This window comes from Prionailurus bengalensis, chromosome X (assembly GCF_016509475.1).
Source record: "Prionailurus bengalensis isolate Pbe53 chromosome X, Fcat_Pben_1.1_paternal_pri, whole genome shotgun sequence".
Taxonomy (NCBI): Eukaryota; Metazoa; Chordata; class Mammalia; order Carnivora; family Felidae; genus Prionailurus; species Prionailurus bengalensis.
In genome coordinates, this window is record NC_057361.1 from 115,136,230 (window position 1) to 115,156,748 (window position 20,519).

The following is a 20,519-nucleotide window of genomic DNA, read 5'->3' on the forward strand; positions in this document are numbered from 1 at the left end:
CTCTTCTCTTTCCTTGGGGAGGTGGCTCATGGCAGAGCCAGTTAAGGCTGCTTTAAGGTCCAGCAGCTCCATGAGGAAAACCATGGCTTTGAAGTATTATTTTATGTAAGGAAGGACTACAGGGAGAATGACCTACAGTTAGCAGATGTTGATATAGGGAACAAAGGACAAAAGCATGCGACAAATTCAATGGTAGTATAATAGCGTTGTGTGGTTAACACACGGTAGCTACACTTGTGGGGAGCACAACATAACGCACAGAGCGGTCGCATCCCTATGTTGTACACCTGAAGCTAACGTAACATTGTGTCTCAACTATACTTCGATAAAAATAAATAAGTAAACAAGTCATGGGGTTGAAAAGCACAGCATAGGGAATATAGCCATAGATTACCCAAATTCAAAGAAATAACGGCATTGACATTTCCAAAAAAAAAAAAAAAAAAGAATTAAGAACAAGAAACATATGACAAATCTTGAGGACGCTGCTTTGTTTAGCCCTCAGCCTACTGCTTGTACCAGCATTCAAAGCGGGCTGTGGGGGAATGCACGAGAACTCTCCTGATTGAAGCACTGGGTAAGTGAACGCTGCCGAGAGGTTAAAGACAGTTCTACAGTTTTCTTCCAAACAGCACGTGTCACCAGCAGTGGAAAGGACGCTCCCGAGCTCTTCTCTCACGCCTTGCACCCGAAAGGGGGCGGCAGGTGTCAGGGTATGGGACAAGCTGAGGCAGCACAACGTAGAAGAGACCAACCAGGCTTGAGAGCGACCAGAGAGACCAGACTTGGCTTCAAATCCCCACGAAGACACTTATCAGTCGTATGACTTTGAGCAAGTTATTTCATATCTTGACACTCCAGTTTCCCCACTGCGTCCTTCAAGATGGATGATGCCTACCTCATGGGTCGGGAACATTAGGGATAATAAACCTGAAGTGCCTGGTGCATAAAAGATGCTGAACACTGATAGCTAAGCATCTAACCAGAGCACGATATACAATGTCCCGCACCGAATGCGCCACACGAACTCCCGAGACCTCCTTCTTCATGCTTCTGGAGGGACTTGCATTTCACGCAACCTGGCTCCTCGTGAAGGTCGCACAGAACAGTATCTTGACAGGGATCCAACCCAGTTTGGCGGGGCTTTTTGGTCACGTGCCTTAAGTCGGTTCTCGCTTTGTAATGAAGGTTTCATCATCCAGGGATTTAGGTCAACGGCTGTTTTGTGAGACGATGTCTTGAGGTGGAAGATGAGGTGGCCTGAGGTGATGAAGACCCGGCCCACAGCTAAATAAATGTATATCAGCACAGTGAATAAATCTCAACTCTGATGCTACAGCGTGGAAAGCATTCTGACCAAGTCAAATTTGATGGGAATTTGCCCTGCCAACATTTTCATGTGACATCTGGATGTTTCTCTTTGGAGAACATGCCACCTTTTTAATCTATTGTTCCTCTGAGAGCAGGCGCAAGGCGACACTGGACAAGTTACTTCCCTTAATCTGACTCTTAGTGTCCTCATCCATAACATGGCGGAAAAACAATACCTACTTGCCTCCAAGGACTGTTGCGAGAATTAAGGCAGTGTTAGGTAAAAATGCTTGGCACGTAGTAAATTCTGCTTAATTGTCAATTACTATTTTTATTATCCTTTACCTTAGGCTAGAAAGTGGGGCTCCAGCAAGTGATGAAAGAGAATTCATTGCTAATATCCGGACCTCTAGGTAACACCTAATCTTATGGAAATGCTCAGAGCAAGTCTTAATAACATTTCTGTCACTGGTGGCAATTTTCTTGAGCCAAGAAAACATTCGGCAGCAGAATCAGCTCTTTAGTAATTAGAAATGACATCTTTCCTCAGTTCTAGCATTATAGGGGAGGAGTGGCTCCTGGCTTAAAGAAAGGAGATTAGGCAAGTAACCTGTTTATGTGTTTATGTTTTTTCAAAAAACATTTTAAAGTTTATTCTTTATTTTGAGAAAGACACAGAGAGAGTGGGGGGGGAGCAGAGAGAGAGAGAGAGGGAGAGAGACAGAATCCCAAGCACAGGCTCCACGCTGTGAGCGCAGAGCCTGACGCGGGGCTCAAACTCACAAACTGTGAGATCATGACCTGAGCCGAAACCAAGAGCCAGACACTTAACCGACAGAGCCACCTAGGTGCCCCATCCTGTTTATGTTTTTTTTATCTAAGGACAGTTTTATTGCATTCTAACTGAATTTAGCTATTCGCCAATCATTATACTGGGTGTGTGTGTGTGTGTGTGTGTGTGTGTGTCCTAGACAAAGTCATCACCCCCTTGAAGGTAAGGGGCATTTCACCTCCTACCTTTGAGTGTTTCACTACATCCAACTCCAGGCCCAGAGAACTAACAACTACCTCCTGAGTCCCTTCTACTTATGGGAGCTCCTTTTCACATAGCACAGATTGAGAATGGAGTGTGGACGGCATTTCATTCCTTTCAACCTAACAGATCTCTTCTGCGCTAAAATTGCTCTTAGACAATAAACTCATGTAGAAGGCATGAGGGGGGAAACTGGATATATGGAGAGGCCACGGAGGGAAAAAGCATGGGCCTCAGAGGCCAGAAAAACCAGGTTCAAATCAAGTCCTGTCATTTATGAGGCAAGTGACTTAAACTTCCTGTATCTTAGTTTGGGCATCTGTCAAATGTTGGTAGCAGCCCTACCTTACAGGGATTTTGTGATCACGGCTCTAAGGTTGCTTTGCACAGTGTTCTCACTGTAGAGAGAGGCAGCTACGTGGATCCGTGTTCTTCCCCTTCCTCCGCGGGAGATCTGGACTTTCAGCCAATGTACACTTGTCGCTTCCAAAGCTGGATGGACTTGAAGATTGACCTGGAGCCATTCCAAGAATATATATCTTAAAATAGCTGGGGCTCGTAAGTAGAAATATGCTAGCACATGGCTGGAAGTGGACATGTGATTTTGATGTGTTGGAGTGAGTGCGGATATCAGCTGTGAAGCAAGACAAGGGTAAGTGTGGATAAAATGCAGGATGTTATACCTCTTGTTCCACACTTTCCCGCGGGCATTATTCAAGCTGTGTATTCTCGAGCAAGCTAAGAAATGCTGTAGAGTATAATAAATGAACACCTGAACCAGTGTAATATACGGTGCTAGGAACGATTTAGAATCATGGATAGCAATTAAAGTGTCCCAATCGTATCAAAGTCAGTCTCCCATACATGCTGCTGTACTAATTTGATGCCGTGGTAGCTGGTGTGTACGTGGTAAGAGGGCAATGCTACAATCACGACAGCCTCGGGTGTAACTCAGGGACAGACGCCCAGGTCATGAGCAGTTTGAGCCAAATTTTGCGATCTCACCCTGGAGCGGGAGCAATCGAGCGAAGAAACAGTAGTACGTTCCTGGCATGTTTGCACACTCTTCTCCTTCTCCATCTTCTTCCTCAAGTACACACATACGTGGTCGCGAGGAACTCTTCCACCCACATTCGCAAGCTGGATCATAGTTTGAGAAGACACGTGTTGCAGCAATTGCTTGCAAGAAAGGAGGTTGGTCACAAGGTGGCAGATTACCACGCTCCTATGGAGAAGGCTGATTATTTCTCTAAAAGCACAGAGCAGCAGAGGCAGGAAAACTTCAGGAAGGGGTGTGTGCCAATAATGAAGCAGCAGAAAGAAATCAAGGAATCAATCCCATGTACAAGTGCACCAAAAACCATAAGATACCTAGGAATAAACCTAACCAAAGAGGTGAAAGATCTGTACTCTGAAAACTATAAAACGCTGATGAAGGTAATTAAAGATGACACAAAGAAATGGAAAAGCATTCCATGCTCATGGATTGGAAGAACAAACGTTGTTAAAATGTCTACACTACCCAAAGCAATCTACACATTGAATGCAATCCCTATCAAAATAACACCAGCATTCTGCACAGAGCTAGAACAAACAATCCTAAAATTTGTATGGGACCACAAAAGACCCCGGATAGTCAGAGCAACCTTGAAAAGGCAGAGCAAAGCTGGAGGCATCACAATTCCAGACTTCAAGTTACATCGCAAAGTTCTAGTGACCAAGACAATATGGTACTGGCATAAAAATAGACACATAGATCAATAGACCACACAGAAAACCCAGAAATGAACCCACAACCATATGGTCAACTAATCTTCGACAAAGTAACAAAGAATATCCAGCGGACAAAAAAGACCGTCTCTTCAACAAACGTGTTGGGAAGATGGGGCGGCAACATGCAAACGAGTGAAACCGGACCACTTTCTTACACCACGCACAAATATAAATTCAAAATGGATGAAAGATCTAGATGTGAGACGGGATACGGTTAACGTCCTAGAGGAGGACACAGGCAGTAATCTCTTTGACATCAGCTGAAGCAACTTCTTACTAGGTATGTCTCCTGAGGCAAAGGAAACAAAAGCAAAAAGAAACTCTTGGGGCTTCATAAAAACAAAAGGCACAGCAAAGGAAACAATCAACGGAAAGGGGTGTGTGTGTGTGTGTGTGTGCGTGTGTGTGTGTGTGTGTACGCATGTGTGTGCATGCGTGTGTGTTGGGAATGATGGCTACCTTACATGGCCATGAGTTCTAAAGGTCATATAAGTGCTGCCTGTCCAGCATTGCCCTCTCATCACAGGGCACCTCCTAAAGAGGCCCATGCAATCAGCATGATAAGAATGCCGAATTGACGTTGACGTCACACACCAGACCTTATGCCAAGGTGATTTTTTCCCAAGGCAGTGATCCCAACGCTGTTAGCACATTAGAATCACCTGGGGAGCTTTTTAAACACTACCTCTGCCACAAGAGATTTTGCAGGGTTTTCGTCTGGACAAGTTGTTGCTCAGGTGGTTGGTTTTGGTCTGGTGTTGGACTCAGGCATCAATATTATTTCAAAGGTCCTCAGGTGATTCCAGTGTGTAGCAAGGTTGAGAGCCATCGAAGCGATCTGAAGCAGCGTCACTCAAAGTATGGTCTGCAGACTTAGCGCTGATCTGTGAACTCTGCCACTAAGCACACTTTTTATTTCCTTCAGCTGACACTGTTTTTCCACAGCAAGACAGTAAGGCTCTCTTGATGAAGAAAGAAGGGCGTGGATTTACATTCTGGCACAAGCTCCTTATCTCATCACTGACTTGGAAGGCATAATTTCAGACCCAGCACCGATCCACGAACCACACTTTGAGGAGCACTTCCCTAAAGACAGTGGGTGGGGGCCACCATTCATTTTCTGAAGTGTATTCCTCGTCAAAGCCCAGCTTTGACGAGGAATACACTGATGCCCAGCACGGTGCTCCCCGAAGTATGTTTTGGGGACATGGATAGGTGTTACAAACAAACCGTGTTTGGTAGCTGGAAGATGTTCGCCACTGAATCGCCCAAAGTAAGATTCCTGACCTGTAAGACTCCTCAAAACCTTTCTCTTCTGATGAATTCAGACCCTCTACGAGTGGCATGGAATTTGGGAAATGTGTATTTGACCACAGAATCTGTCTTTTCACAGAGATGCACGATCAGTGTTTCAGGAAACATCATTTGGAAAATATCCATCGGCTAATTATTGAAGAACATGTGAAAGAGAGTATAATTAGTCCCGCATTCTCTTCAACCAGGCCATCAAGTTATCACTGAAAACAAAAGACGAGGTGACAATTGAAGCAGAGACAGCGGCACATTCCCGTGTGTCCCCTTAATACAGGGAGACCTCCACACATTAGGGTTGAGCTGGATTTGGGCAAACAGCTGAAAGTCATTCAGGCCATGCCTTTTCGGACAAGGAACACAGCCTACCTGGCTCCTATCATGCTGGGTCAGAATGGCATATTTTCTCACGTGGCTTATCAACTGGCTGTGAAGAGAAAAAGAAAACAACAACGAGGAGTCGCTGAGGGATCAGACCCTCAGAAACAATCCCCAGTGGATGGATAATGGTTTCAAGTATCGGCACTTGGATTTTCACTTTATTTTTTTTTAATTAAAATCATCACCATACACTGTTATTCGGCCAATAAACCATTCAGAGCGTTCTCCCAGGGTGGTGTTATTTTAAACATTAAAAAAAAACCCCACAAAAAACTTGAAACGGGTCATCAGTGTTGGCTTTGCACGGGAAATATTTGCCTTCAATATTAACCAAGGAAAACCTCAGCCAAGAGAGTTGTAAAGGAGAGACCACTTCTTCTCAGGAAAACGTCACCGCCAGCTCGATGGAAACACCTAGGCTCAAGTAAGAAAGGAGGCCTGTTGCTTTAGAAAGTGAGTCATCTTTTCTAGAAATGAATGGTTGTTAGTTTCTACTGTAAAGGCCAGCCTGGAGATGGAGTTGAGATGCATATGACTAAAAAGAGAATAATAAATGCCCATCCTGGCCTGAAACTGAATTACTGGCTGTTAAGTATACTTCCTAGATCAAATTATGAGTTTTCCAGAGAGAAGAGACTATCTCCCCAAATATGACTGGATTTCGTGTTTGCTGCCATAGGTGGGAAATAGGACCCAAGAGAGAATGTGCCGTTACTAGTTTCCTGATGCTTTAGGACATAAGTTGTCTATTAAGAATTAGCTGAGGGGCGCCCGGGTGGCTCAGTCGGTTAAGCGTCCGACTTCGGCTCGGGTCATGATCTCGCAGTCCGTGAGTTCGAGCCCCGCGTCGGGCTCTGTGCGGACCGCTCGGAGCCTGGAGCCTGCTTCCGATTCTGGATCTTTCCATCTCTCGGCCCCTCCCCTGCTCATGCTCTGTGTGTCTCTGTCTCTTAATAATAGGTAAACGTTAAAAAAAAATTTTTTTTAAAAGAATTAGCTGACATGCAACAGAGAGGAACACATTTGAATACTTTCTGGGGAGAGGATAGTGTTTATTCATTACTAATCACCAAGGCCTTCAGATTTCTGGCTTTAATTTGGCTTCAATTTGGACCGGTTTTGAAATCCTTCTTGTGACTCTGCAATTAAGCTGCCATTTGCTTCAATGAGCAAAGAAAACTCTCCGGTGCTGTTTTGTCATCCTGCAGGTACTACATCAAAGGCAAGGTGACCCTAAGTGATAGTTATTTTGAAATGAAAAGATTAAGAATAAAGTCTTGTATCTCTTCAGAGTCACCCGAACATACGGCTCCATGTTTTTCTAATAAAAGAGGAAACCCCCCTCGATTCTAGTCCTCAAGGGGACGGATATGGAACGCAGTTACATCCGTTCTGAAAGTCAAGACGTTTTCAAGGTATCAAGCATCAGAGGTTGCTTGGTTTTTTATCAAACTAGTAAGCCAAATGCTATTAGACCCATTGCTCTCAAAAGGTTAATTATTACTAAAATGAGGAAGACAGGAGACAACAACGTTGAAGAAAAGCTAAGGATGGAAATAAAGACATTTCCCTTCGCCTGTTTCCTTAATATTCTTCTACCTTCCTCCTCCCCTACCACTGAGGCCAGACTGATGATATCCATGGGATCATATTCTCTTTCTGGTGTAAAGAAACCAAGGCAACATGAGAGTGGCAGTCATTGGCGCTAGTTACAAATATGGCCCCTTAACATTTGGCTTTCTTTTGGTTGGTAAAATCTGCCGTACCTCATCACCACTCTGGAGCACAGATTCTCTTCTCCTCCAACCAAAGTCACTACAGTTGGATGCCTCTCTGAATTAAAAGGTTATAGACGTCCTGAGGGAGATGGAATATACAGATATTTAAATCACAGGAAAGCAGGACTGTAAGAAAAAGGCCAAATGCTTGATTAAAAGACGGTGGGTGACAAACCCGTGCGCTCCATCACATTTTCCTGTATTGTGTTAACTCCTTCAAATTTACTATTGTAATCAGGATTTTTAATCCTAAAAGCAAAGGCTGGAAATCCATGATTTATGTTTCTCAGTAGATTTTCAACAGTGTCACCTTGCAAGCCCGGGTATCTTGGTGTGATTCTTTTGAACAACCTTCAAACATCAGTAAAAGCCCTATGACTGGCATTTAGGAAGCAGCAGCTATGAGGATAATAGACTGGCTTTCAAAAGTTACTCTAAATCAGTGATTTCATTTTGGCACACACGACAACGAAAGAAAGAAGAAAGCTACAAGGCTTGTATTTTCTCTTGCCAAAAGGCTCCTGGAACAGTAAGAAAACAAGATTTTGGTAATAACCTCCCCTCTCCATGTGGCTTTCTTACAACAGAGCGCTGTTGGTACTGAGCCACGATAGACGCTCAGACACTTGTATGTGCGTCTTCGGCCAAATTCCGGTACTCACATAAGATTACATCATAAGTGGTTTTTATGGAAATAATCACATCACTGAAAATCACAAGCATTCGGAACAGATTAAAGAACTTATTTTGGAACGGGCTGTTCAGAAATAGAAACCTGGTTTTGGCAAAGTGCAATTTGGCCTTAGTGTATCCTGAAAAGCCAGCGGGATATTTCCGTCCTTCAATGTATGATTTCACGTGCATTCTGAGGTCCCTGGACACAATACAAAAATACCTTTTAAAAGAGAGAAGACCGTGAACTGTAAATAAACGATCTGTACCAAATCTCAAGCGGTCATAAACTATGAGAATCATCTGGCCCTCACAAAGACGTCACCAATCAAAAGAAACACCAAGACTTGGTCTATAATAACATAAAAAGAGTTGGTCGGTTTCTATCAATTCAGTAAGAAGAAAATTAATGGCAACTTTATCACAACGCACATAAAGCTCTTTGACCTAGTTTCATCATTTCCAAAACTTACCCCATTCAAACTTTTATTTTCCTCTCAAGTTTCAAAGAAGTTTTCATTTCGCGCTTGAGGGTTATCGAAAAACCACCTCATTAGAAGGGGGTCATACTGCCAAGGTTGGCATTGCACAGATCCTGTCCATTGCCTTCACATGAGGTGGGACTGGTGGGCACCCACAGCCAAGGTCAATTAAGGTCTCATGCTTTGGCACAGATACCACGAGAGGAACTCTCTTCAAAATGCTTCACACGATATTGACATGTTTCAAGGTGTGGATATAGTTTGGAACTGAGATTCTGTTTGTATTAAAGAGGCCTTCCGTTTCTACCAACTGTAACAACATGTTATAGCAACCTTAAGCGAAAACTAATGACTGTACTTTGCGGCCTCGAAAACAAACATCTTCCAGAATGACCACCGAGCCCTTCCAAACCCGCGGTCACTCCACCTCCTGGAAATGACGAGCTTTGGTATCCTACGTGAAGTAAGCATGCTCATTTGTTGGCATAGTTTCCTGATTTATCCTAGATCTCTTCCACAGCACGATCGCTTTCGTCCCCGTCTAAGGTCTTCGGGACCCTGCTAATTTGTACAGAGTGTTTTCATTTCAAGGTCTGGGTCTGCCATTAACTTCTGGGACCTTGTTTGAAGGGAGTACGGCGAAATTGTAAACAGTATTCAAATGTCATTCCAGAAAACCTATAATGGGTCTGATACTATTTACACATCACCCACAGGAGTGAGGAGGGAGATATTAGCTTCACTATTCCAGGGGACCTGGAGGAGGGCAAGATCAGGAAAATCAAAGCGTACAAGTGAAAGAATGACAGTCACATTAAGCACGGTGGCAGCCACTGAATGTGTGGATGAAACGACAGATTAAAAATTGTCCAAACCTTGTCTAAGGAGTTTAACTGCTACCCGTTCTCTAAAGGATTCTTCATGTCTGAAAACATTCGTAACGGTAAACACAATACGCTCCAGATGACATTTTGCAAATTCACAGAGCCTGAAAAATCGTATGTAATAAGAAAAGGGATGGGGGTGTAAATTTAGTTATTCAACTGTATTTTCCTTAAATCTGAGTATTGTTAAAACAATTTGAAGTAAGTTTCTAACTGTTTGCTTGACTGAATTTAACCAGGTGCTTCTTAAATTGCTTCTTTTTCTTGCTCAAATCAAAATTGGTTTTTCAGGCTGATGTGCAAGTAGAAAAACAGTATAGCATCTGTAACACGAATATTCCATTATATTATATATGTTTAATGTATATCATTATATAATAAACGGTATAGATCTCTCATACGGATACTGGTTTTATACTTGTAAACACACACTTGTAAGAAAGAAAGAAGAACAAGAGAAAACAAGCAACGCACGCGTCCGGCGTGCACAAACCTTCGGGCTCTTGTCAACTCTTTTCTTTTAGAGAAAAGAAAGCAGAAAATATTGCAGTGCATCGTATATAGTAAAGTAATTGTCACTGGTCGAAAGCTTTTGTTTCATTGAAGCATAAGATCAAGTTGGCATCTTCTGTACTAAAGCACCAAAAGATTTCGTTTACTCACTGCAAAGGGGTCACCATTTACATCTCCAGATGAGCAAGGGCTGACATCAGAACTCCTACCCAAAGGAGACAGCTTGGATACCACAGTACGGGCAGTAACAAACGTAAACGCTCTAGTCTATTGCTGAAATACAAATGAACACAGAAAAACGTACACTTCTCCTTTTTTGCCGATGAACATGGAGAACTCCATTGGGAAGCGAGGAGAAGGGAGACTCTGAGGCGTAAAGAACCTGGTACCAGAACTGTGGGCTCGAGTCAATTTGGAGTACTTTCCTTTACCCACCAAACTTTAAACAGAACCACATGGCAGTGTTTTTTTTCTAGGTCAGAAAGACAGCTGTAAGGGAGAGACCCACCATGTTGCAAAAGGGCAACTTGAAATAGGGACAGAGTCGCTTTTAGAAATCACACCAGAGCCATTTACGCAAAAGTGTATGCCAAAGGACAGGGGCACTTTTTGGTCACTTTCGTTGTTGTTCGCCCGGAAACCGCATCACTGGTATCGGATGTGCAGGGGACAGAGGCTGTTTCACAGTAAGTAATTAGCAACATACAGGACACTTCTCAAATGTCCTGGGGTGGGGGGGGGTGGGGGAAGGTGCGAATGCTCTTTCTAGACCGACGAGGTACTTTAGAGAGAGATTTGTAGCACGGATTGCGGTGAACACGCTATTGACCTCAGTTTACGTTACGGCAAGTGGACTTTTCCAAACCTGTACTCGAGCTGAAAGGAAAAACAAACTACTCATAGTTTCCTTGAGGCATGCATTTCACGATGGCAAACTAAGTAGATGATGAGCATTCTTCGAGCGCAATGCAGAAGCCGTATGGAGTGGAGGAGACTTAGAAAATTTGGGACAATCCTCTCACGATTTCATTTTGGAAGCATCATTCCTCAGCCGACTGCTGTTTCAGGAATGCAAGGTGATGGGAACAGACGTGGCCAGATGTTGGCTACAGGAGCAAGCGACTTCAGCAGCCAAAATGGGGCAATGTCAGGACAGCAGCGGAAAACGCTTTGGGCTACGAGAAGCAGGGGGCTGCCCGCGCGCTGTGCCAGGGATGACTGTGTTATACAGCATCCCATCTGAGCCTGCATAACACAGTCACCGGCGAGCCAGGGGCCTCCTAACCATGTCAGGGGCCGAACAACATACAGCACACCAGGGGGGCAATGCACAGTCAAAGAAAAGAGAGAGAAAGAAAGAAGAACGAGAGAAAACAAGCAAAACACGCGTCCGTCGTGCACAAACCTTCGGGCTCTGTGTTTTCTTTGTGGTGTACTTGCTTCAGCGGGCAGCAGAAGATTTCGTGACACTTAGCACGAAAGGGGGACTCTTTTTTCTTTAATTCCGCAGATTGGATGGAATCTTGCCGTAACATAATGTATTCCTGTGTGCCAGGGGGGGCGTCATCCAGAACTGTGGTCACCACATAACAAAATGAACTCAAGTTAGAGCTTCAAGAAAGCAGCGAACGTCTTAAATCACATCTACTCCCAGGGAAGACTAAAGAAACAACATTCCTGAGAAAAGTTGCAAAGAAAACCGTGTAACAGCTCGCTAGTGGCTCTTTTTTAGGGGCTGGCTTGAAAATAACAAAGCCCTGACTCAACTACCCATCCCTCTGTTTCGAGTTCAGATACAACATAGACATTTGCAGGTGATGTCCACCAATTATCAGCGCATTCCTTTATGCTTCCTTCCTCGGAGAACCTGGCTGGCTTCAAGTGCAACATACACCGGGCCGGACAGAAGATTCGAGGGCACTGCTTTATTTAACCTTTGATTTGCAAAGAGAACCGGGGCTGTTGCAAATACTCTTCAGATCTTCAGAACCCCTTCACGAACACAAGGGGTTCCAGTTGCGAGCCTGACACCCAACAGTGGATCTGGATCAAAGACCTACCTGGTTGAGGAGCTGGAAGGCCAGGACCCGGTTCACTAATTTTGGCCTTAGATCTACGCCAAGCCCCTCTCGGCTCCCCTTTTCTTTCCAGACCCTTTCTGCGTTTCCCAAGCCAAGACCGTGAACGTCTAGCGCCCTCTCCCGGAAAAAAAAAAACACGGGGTCCGCTTTTACGGGGTCTACTGCAGCATTCTTGAGCCCCCAAACCGCCCACCCAAGGGGGTGCAAATTTGATCCGCATTGGCAGAAACAGGGAACTGACCCCAGAGTGGATTTTTTTTTTCCTCTTTCACACCCTTCCCAGTGAGGCCATTCCATTTTGCCAGGAGTGAGTCAGTGCCTCTAAAGCTGTGATTAATGGCAGGCTGACTCATTCTACTTCCCCAAATGCATACACTTCGCATGCATTTAGAAGGCCCCGTATCACCAGCAAGCTTCCTATCGGGAGAATCATGCTGCGGTGTTTGTAAACTACAAACAGCCTACGGTTGACATTAGGTGGGACCTGAAGCTTCTGTGTTTGGCAAAACGCTCCCGGCTCGTTACCGGCTGGGATTTTAATGACCCTTAAGAACTTACTTTCACGTTCGGGTGAAAATGGTATCAAAACCAACAAAACTGCCAAATTAGCATTATGAGTTTAGAACAAGTTCTTGATAGATGGCTTGTGTGTGGAACTGTTGTCTTCCTTTATAAGCCATTGAATTATGCACGAAGGTGATGAATATTTTAGTCAGCTCTCTTTCTATTTTCCTCTAGCATTCAGCAGCAGTAATCAAAAATATTGTATAGGCACACCCTCACAGTTTTCCTGGCAGAGAGTTCCCTTCATCTACTAGGAATGTGACTATAACTCCATAGAATCTCGTTGTGAAATGCACATCTTTGCTAGCAACAGCTGCTATTCAAAACATTTGCAGCCATTTCCTGCTATGAGCAGATAGTTATGATAATATAGACACTTATCAAATTCCAGCATCGCAGCTGAAGACCGATTCTGGTTTTACCACCCAAAATATTTAAAGGAAACCTCCCAAACTTGGAGCCCTTTAAAAAAAGAAACTCCCATGATTCTACAGAAGCTGAGAAATTCCATTCTCATGCGCCGTACATAAGAGACGTGTTTTAAGATCAAAGGACAATTGGAGCAGTGAGAAGAAGACAACAACTTTTTGATAATACACGGGGAACCTGTCATTCAGAAGCACTTGACAGACATCAGTACATTGTCTCCCACGATCATATTTCAGTACCAACAATGACGTCACAAATGGGCATTTCCGGAGATTAATGGCAGACTGAAGCTAATAGCCTTTCGCTGACTCTCCAGCCATCAGCTTTTCCCAGCTGGTCATTAATTCCCAGAAAATGCCTTGTGCTGCCATCATTATTGTTTAATTAGATACAACTGGTTATCTGTAACATACAACAAAATTCTAATAAAAGCGACATGCTGACTGATACAAGAACCAGCCCCCAAATTCATCACGATGGGAAAGCATGAAGGTCACAAAAGTGCAAGATAATTGCTTTCCACAAAATTCTCGCTCTCCTGTTCTTCCTTCAGATTGAATTCAGCAAGTGCAAAGGGTGCCAAGATGAGAGCGTTTAAGGAGCCATGTGAGTAATAACCACAGGCATAGAACATTTCCTTGGAAATTGTGAACATCTGGGAGTTAATGGCTCGGCTTTGGGTCTCAGGCCGTCTCTGCTCAATGCCCCAAACATCAGTCAATTCAGGCAAAACAGAAAAAAAGTCAATCGTGCAAAAGTGACGGTGTACAGGCAACACCTCACACGGGTCTATCAAATCTTTGAACTTGAGGATATTCTGCATACAAAATTAAAACTATTACATCAAATCCATTTATTCCCAGGGCTCCCTCAAGTAGGACAGTGGCTGTATGTGCAATGACAGCAACAGGATGGACAGGGGACTTGCCACAGGACCCCCAGCACTAGGGCAGGTGGGCACCTTAATTGCATTTCTCTTAAAAAAGGGCTAAGGATGCAAAGTTTCCATGGAGCATCAGCTCTATGAAAGGGAGAGGAGGCTCGTGAAGAAGCCAGCTCATCAAAACAGGAAAAAAGAATGCGATTCTTCTTTCCTTGGCTTAGTCTAATGTTTTCTGCCATTTTCCCCCTTCTAGTGCATTTCCTTCTTGCACATGACCGCTCTCTTTTGAAAACCACTTCTTCTGTTCATTTGAACCATTTGTCCGCATGTATTCAATGACTCCTGCTACCCTCCCCCATATTAGATTTATCCAATCTTGGAGGGAGACAGATGACTCCAGTGCTGAGGTAGACAACGGATTTACACAAAGCCTCCTCCAGTTTCAGAAATTCAAGATGGTAAGAGTGGCTCCTGGTTGATCTCTGGACCATGAGGCCCGCGCTCTGAGAAAGGTTGCTGAGCCCCATGACCATAGCTACCGAGGGGTGGGCCTCTGCCGGGAAATTGCACACACACAGCCAGTGCCCTTGGCCTTGATCATCCAGCCCACCTACTCGGGAATTCCAAAGTCCCACAGGACTGGCCGAAAGTTGGGAGAAGACGAGTGCACGCACGCAAATCCACACATCCAGACACACAGACGCTGGCAGGTGGCATACTCAGACATGGAAGGGACAAGAATAAGTGACCTTAGGGGTGACATGATAGTTAGGAGCACAATTTATGGAAGTACTAGGGCCTGTTATAAAAGGTGTTCTGTTGACTAACCATTCAGGTGGGCAAGCCTGCATCTAGAATTGGTTTCCCAGCAGCAGGACTGGATTGTCACTAAACCATCCCCACTCTCTATGTCTCTCAGCAATCACCAAGATCAAGGACGGGGGGGGGGGGGGGGGGGGGGGGGGGGGGGGGGGGGGGGGGGGGGGGGGGGGGGGAGGGTGCGGGGGGCAGCCACGGCAAGGGAAGGGAGTTTAAGTCTAAGCCTGATGACCTGGCCTAAGCTACTCATGTTCACAGAAATACAGTATTCCCATTTTAAACTAGACATAAAGAAAGCAGCAATCTATATCGAAACTTAGTTATTGATAAAATAAAAAAAAAATGATCCCAATGCAATGCACCTTTTAAATATGTTTTTAATCGGAGAAGTTAACATTTATCCCTATGTTGACAAAACATCCAGTGGCTTTACTCCACAACTTTTACCAACAAATACAACTTTGGCTACATAAAACAATTACCCGAATATTTACTAGTATCACAAACACTACAATGTCATCCTCCATGTTATTCCAAACAAAATCTCTTTAGAGATGATTACATAAGGAAAATAAAACTCAGGAAGGGGAAGTAACTAGACAAGCCGCAGAGTCGTTGGAAAAGCCCAGCCTGGAAGCCAGGATTCCAGTGTGTTTACCGGCAAACCTAAAGTAAGACTGCTTTGTATAACTAGCGATATATTAAGAAGGCATTGGGATCTTTAGTATGACTTAGCTTAAAAGATTACCCCTGTCTCCAACAAATTTTTCTTCCTTTATTCAAAGATGGGAAGGCCACCAGAGACAGCCTAGGACACTAGACAACGCCACACAGGCACCTGGCCCCCTCACCAGGCCACTGTAATTCACAAGGCTTGCTGGCTTTAAGCTGGAAATTGTTAACAAGCCCTCAATTATTGGATGATGTTGTTGTTTTGCTCTCAAGTGAACTCTTCCCAGAGATGACTCAACATACTTAATTAATGCTACATGATTTTAAATCAAAGCAGATCTGAGATCGCCAGGGCGACGGAAACGAAATGATTGGGGCTACCCATCGAAGCCATTACACGTATGTTAGTGACTCCAACAAGCAAATACATAAAAACCCCCATGAATCAGAAAGCGTGGCCAACTATACACATTAGCAAACGTCCTCACATAATGAGAAAGAAGGTGAGGAGAAAATGGAGTAATTGGAGCCACAGGCTGAGTTAGCTCAAGACCTCCATTTCGCCTTCCAGATAACTATCATGCACTTATCTGTATATGATATTCAAGCTTTACTGCCACAGTGGGCACGATCAAGATGGCAGGTTTAACTGTACACGAGTAACTTAAGTAAGTAATTCACTGAATGGATTTGAATACTGACGCAAAAACAACTTAAAATGCTTCTAGAAATTTCAGTTGCCTTCTTGGCAACCTCCCCCGTCTCCATTCAGCCCCCTCAACCGCCATCAGGACTTCCTCCAAACTTTGCTTGTTCAGGCCGATTTGTTCTTTTCCCGGCAGAACGAAGTGCCGACTCCCTCTCATCGTGGCTTCCCACCTCCTCAGTTCCATTATTGCCTCTTTGCTTCTTACTCACGCTAGCTGTTCCACGAGTACCCAGGATACGGTAGGCTTTTTCCTGCCTCAAGGCCTTGTCCTTGCCGTTCGCTATGACGCCCCCTTTATGTCTTTCAGGGCTCTACCTAAATGTCACCCTTTCAGAGATGTCTTCTCCGCTGCCTTAGGTAGGTCTGTACTTGTCACATCTGCGATTTGTAAATGCCTGTAGGTATGCCTGCGTGTCTGTGTGCATGGATGCGTGTGTCTTGTCTCACTCTCCCCACAACAAGACAAGCTCTCTGAAGCAGGCACGTTATTTGTCTCATTTATCACTCTATATGGGGGGTCCAGCATAGCGCCTCACTGGTAATACATACGCTTAAGAATTCTCATTAATCAAATGGAGAATGCCCTCTTTCTTCACGCAGGCTTCCCACAAAGCTATGGTCAACAGCTCACTCTAACTCTTGATTTCCGTATTACTTGGTCGGAAATCTATCTTGTCGTGTCTTGGGACAGCTTTTTGGTTATGATCATAGGCTTTTACCGAAAAGGTAGGTTGGTAATTATTCTCTTGAAAAAAAATTTTTCTTAACGTTTATTTATTTTTGAGAGGGAGAGAGACAGAGCGCAGGTGGGGGAGGGACTGAGAGAGAGGGAGACACAGAATCCGAAGCAGGCTCCAGGCTCCGAGCTGTCAGCACAGAGCGTGACGCGGGGCTCGAACTCATGGACTGCGAGATCACGACCTGAGCTGAACTCGGATGCTTAACTGACTGAGCCACCCAGGCACCCCAGAAAATTATTTTCATATATATGTCTTTCCTCCACAACTTGCTTGACTGTAAATTCCCAGAGGGCAAGAACCATGTCTTTTGGCATCATCTTTGCTTTCCCTAACGGCCTACAATGCTTTGCACGCATAAGGTCACTGACTCTCTGGGGGACCTGTGGAATGCCACTTTGCCTCTGAGCCTCAACTTTCCCATTTCAAAAATAAGTGGTGTGGACCAGGCCAGAGTTTCTCAACATCGGCACTTTTGTCATTTGCGGCTGGAAAATTCTCTGTGTTGAGAGGCTGTTCTGTGCACCAAAGGATGTTGAGCAGCATCCCTGGCCTCTACCCGCTACATGCCGGTAGGATCCCCCCACCCCTGGCCAAGTGGTGACAACCAAAAAGATCTTCAGATACTGCCAAACATCCCTCCCTAGCGAGATGAAGGCCAAATCAACCTTAGCTGCGAACCGCCGGACATGATGATGGGTAAAGTGCCTCTGGTTTATGAACCTCTTTGTAAAGAGTGAGCGCCAATCCCGGAAGTCCCTTTGTGACCCTTGGAGATGCTCAGCATCCTGCAAGGGTTCGGCACCGGCGGAGCAGAGGGTGCTGTCAGAGGTCCCGCACACCTGCACGGATGCCCATGTTCGATCCCTGCTGCGATGCCAGGCGCGCGCGCTCGAGAGAGAGCAGGACCGTGCTCCAGCTTTGTGCCACTGCACCGCCCTACCACGCACCCCGCTCAAGTCCCAGCCGAACTGAAGCGCCTGTCACGCTCGCCCAGAAGGCTTGTGAAGACACAGCCGGGGGGGGCCCCTCCCTCAGAGTTTCTGATGGAGGCGGTCTGGGCCGGAGCGTGAGTATCCACCCCCTAACCCGTTCCTACGTGCTGTTGACGCTGCTGGGTGAGGATCACACGTGGAGACTGACAGCCCCAGCTGCTTGGTTGGGCCTCTCCCGGCCATCTCTGCCTGTCTCCATTGTCCCGGGCCCAGTGCAAACGCCATCCAAGCCAGTGGTTCTCGGCTGTGGTTGGCCATTAGCGTGACCTGGGAAACTTTCAAAGACTAAGAAACCCATGGTGCCACACCAGGTCGATTAAGCCAGAATCTCCAGGCTGGGGCTGGAGCACTGGTAGGTCCCCGGGCTCCTCAGCTGGTCCAACTGCACCGTTAGGGTTGGGAATGACTATTTTAAGCCTTTCCACACTACGCTCAGTGAAAAGTCCTCTCCCCCCCCCCCCCGCCCCGGAAGGAGATCTCTGGCCCCTGATCATCTTACTCTTGCCATTTCCTTCCACATCTCAGCCCAGCGTTGCCACATACCTCTGTGCGGGTGGGCTATGCGCTGTGTAAAACTATACAGCATCCCCACACAGCAGCTCCGCTCCGGCCTGAGCAACCACGGTGGTTTGTCCGTAGCTCTACCGTAGCATGAATCCACCCCTGCCCTGTGTCGTCATTCTTTTTTTAAAAGTATTTATTTTGAGAGAGAGAGAGAGTGTGAGTGAGCATGAGTGTGGGAGGGGAAGAGAGAGAGAGAGAGAGAGAGAGAGAGAGAGAGAGAGAGAGAGAGAATCCCAAGCAGGCTCCACGCTGTCAGCACACAGCCTGATGCGGGACTCGATCCCATGAACCCTGAGATCATGACCTGAGCCGAAATCAAGAGTCGGATGCTCAACCGAGCCACCCAGGCACCCTCATTATTCTTCAATGTGACTACCTCACTAGCCAGTTTTGCTGAATCGAGTCACACTAAGCTCTATCCTTATTAGCACCCCTCAAGGTCACTGTCTTGGGCTGGTGAGAACATGTGTATTTGGCCTGAACCCAGTCCTTGATGCTCCATCTTGCACCCTGGTCCCTCCTCATCAGCTTCTCTCCTATAGGTTCCTCAGGAGGTTCCAGAGCTATTTCAAACTTTACACATGCTACACTCTCAACCACAGTGTAGGTGCTTCCTTGCACCCCGTAATTCAGGGGTTCTCCACCCTAGCTGTGGAATTAGAATCACCTGGGTAGCTTTTAGAACATTCTCGCCCCCAGAGATTCTCATTCAATTGGTGTCAGAGTGGGGTACGGGTCTAGGTGGGCCTTAAAACGCTTCTCAGGTGTTTCTCAGGTGCAGCTCGGGTGGCAAAGCAACGTGTCTGATTGAGGGAACAAGAGAAAAATTAAAGGCACAAGTGCAACCACGATTAACTGCAAAGATGCTTTCCTGAGCAAAGAAGGAAGGGCTGTAAAGAAACTAGGACTTTCAAGTGCGAGACCCCTTAAGTAAGTAAGGGATACAAATGGGTCTCTCAAGGAGAAGGTTCCAAAAGCCTCAGGGAGTGCAAGAGGGTGTATTGGCAAAGGCCTTACAATCCATCTGTCCCGTTTTCAAACCCTGACTCTGAGACCGTTAAGTGGTCTCCACAGCGTGACCGTGGGCAAGCCGTGTATCCTCTTTGTTCACCCACAAAATGGGATGATAGCTGTTCTTAAAGGAGGGCCCTGACCCCACAGCACAGATATCGCATGGGAGCTTGTTAGAAATGCAGGCTCTTAGCCTCGCTGAGTTCAGACCAACAGAATCAGAATCTGTCTTTTCAGAAAATTCTGAGGTGGCTGCTGCGCACCTTAAAGTTGGGACGCACCTAGAACAGTGACTGGGACTGAGTACGGGTGCGTTCCCTTCTCTCCTGAGGCCAAACAACTATCTGGGTGGCACATAAATGTGCATTTGTGGGAACCCCGCCACGGGATAGAAGAGAGACTTCTGGACCTGAGAGACCCCTGCCACCCCTACCTACCATGACCTCGGGCACATCAATTTCCCAGCTTTTACAGATGACCTAACCGAATCACGGTGTTCAACTCCTAGCGGGACTGTTTTAAGAATTAAGAGATGATGTGGGTGGAAGCATCTGGCACAACACCTAGCCCTGGAGAGGTGTTCCATACGCGTGAAGTACACTCCCTCAGTGTTACCTGAGGCTGAATCCAAGTTAACGTGAAAGAGCCTTTCCCAAGAACGTGTTCACCACAAGTCTTGTGGGCCTCCACAAGGCTTCACGCAACCTTCATTTTGGTTTTCGAACCAAAGTAGGGGGAACGGCCGGCAGGAGAAAAAAAGATGGCTGTGCCACCCACCGAGTAGTAAACTGACTGACAAATGGTATTTGTGTCAGAATGACACCTGGAATTTCTTGAAGATGTTTCATCGCGACCGGCTCCATCGAAAACTTTTATTTGGCCTCACTCGCTTTGCTTTGAAGGCAGAGTGCTTTTGG

The 20,519-nt window shown here is 45.7% G+C and overlaps 1 protein-coding gene across 2 annotated transcripts in view; it reads right to left on the reverse strand.

The window, feature by feature from the left end:
- Positions 1–20,519, reverse strand: part of FGF13 (fibroblast growth factor 13) — a 445,305-nt gene that overhangs the window by 171,469 nt on the left and 253,317 nt on the right. The window contains exon 2 of one of the 2 annotated variants that reach the window (XM_043570381.1): positions 11,544–11,711. The exons of the other annotated variant lie outside the window; for it this stretch is intronic. Coding sequence (XP_043426316.1) covers positions 11,544–11,711 — 168 coding nt within the window. The remainder of the gene's footprint in view (positions 1–11,543; positions 11,712–20,519) is intronic. 2 annotated transcript variants of the gene reach the window in all.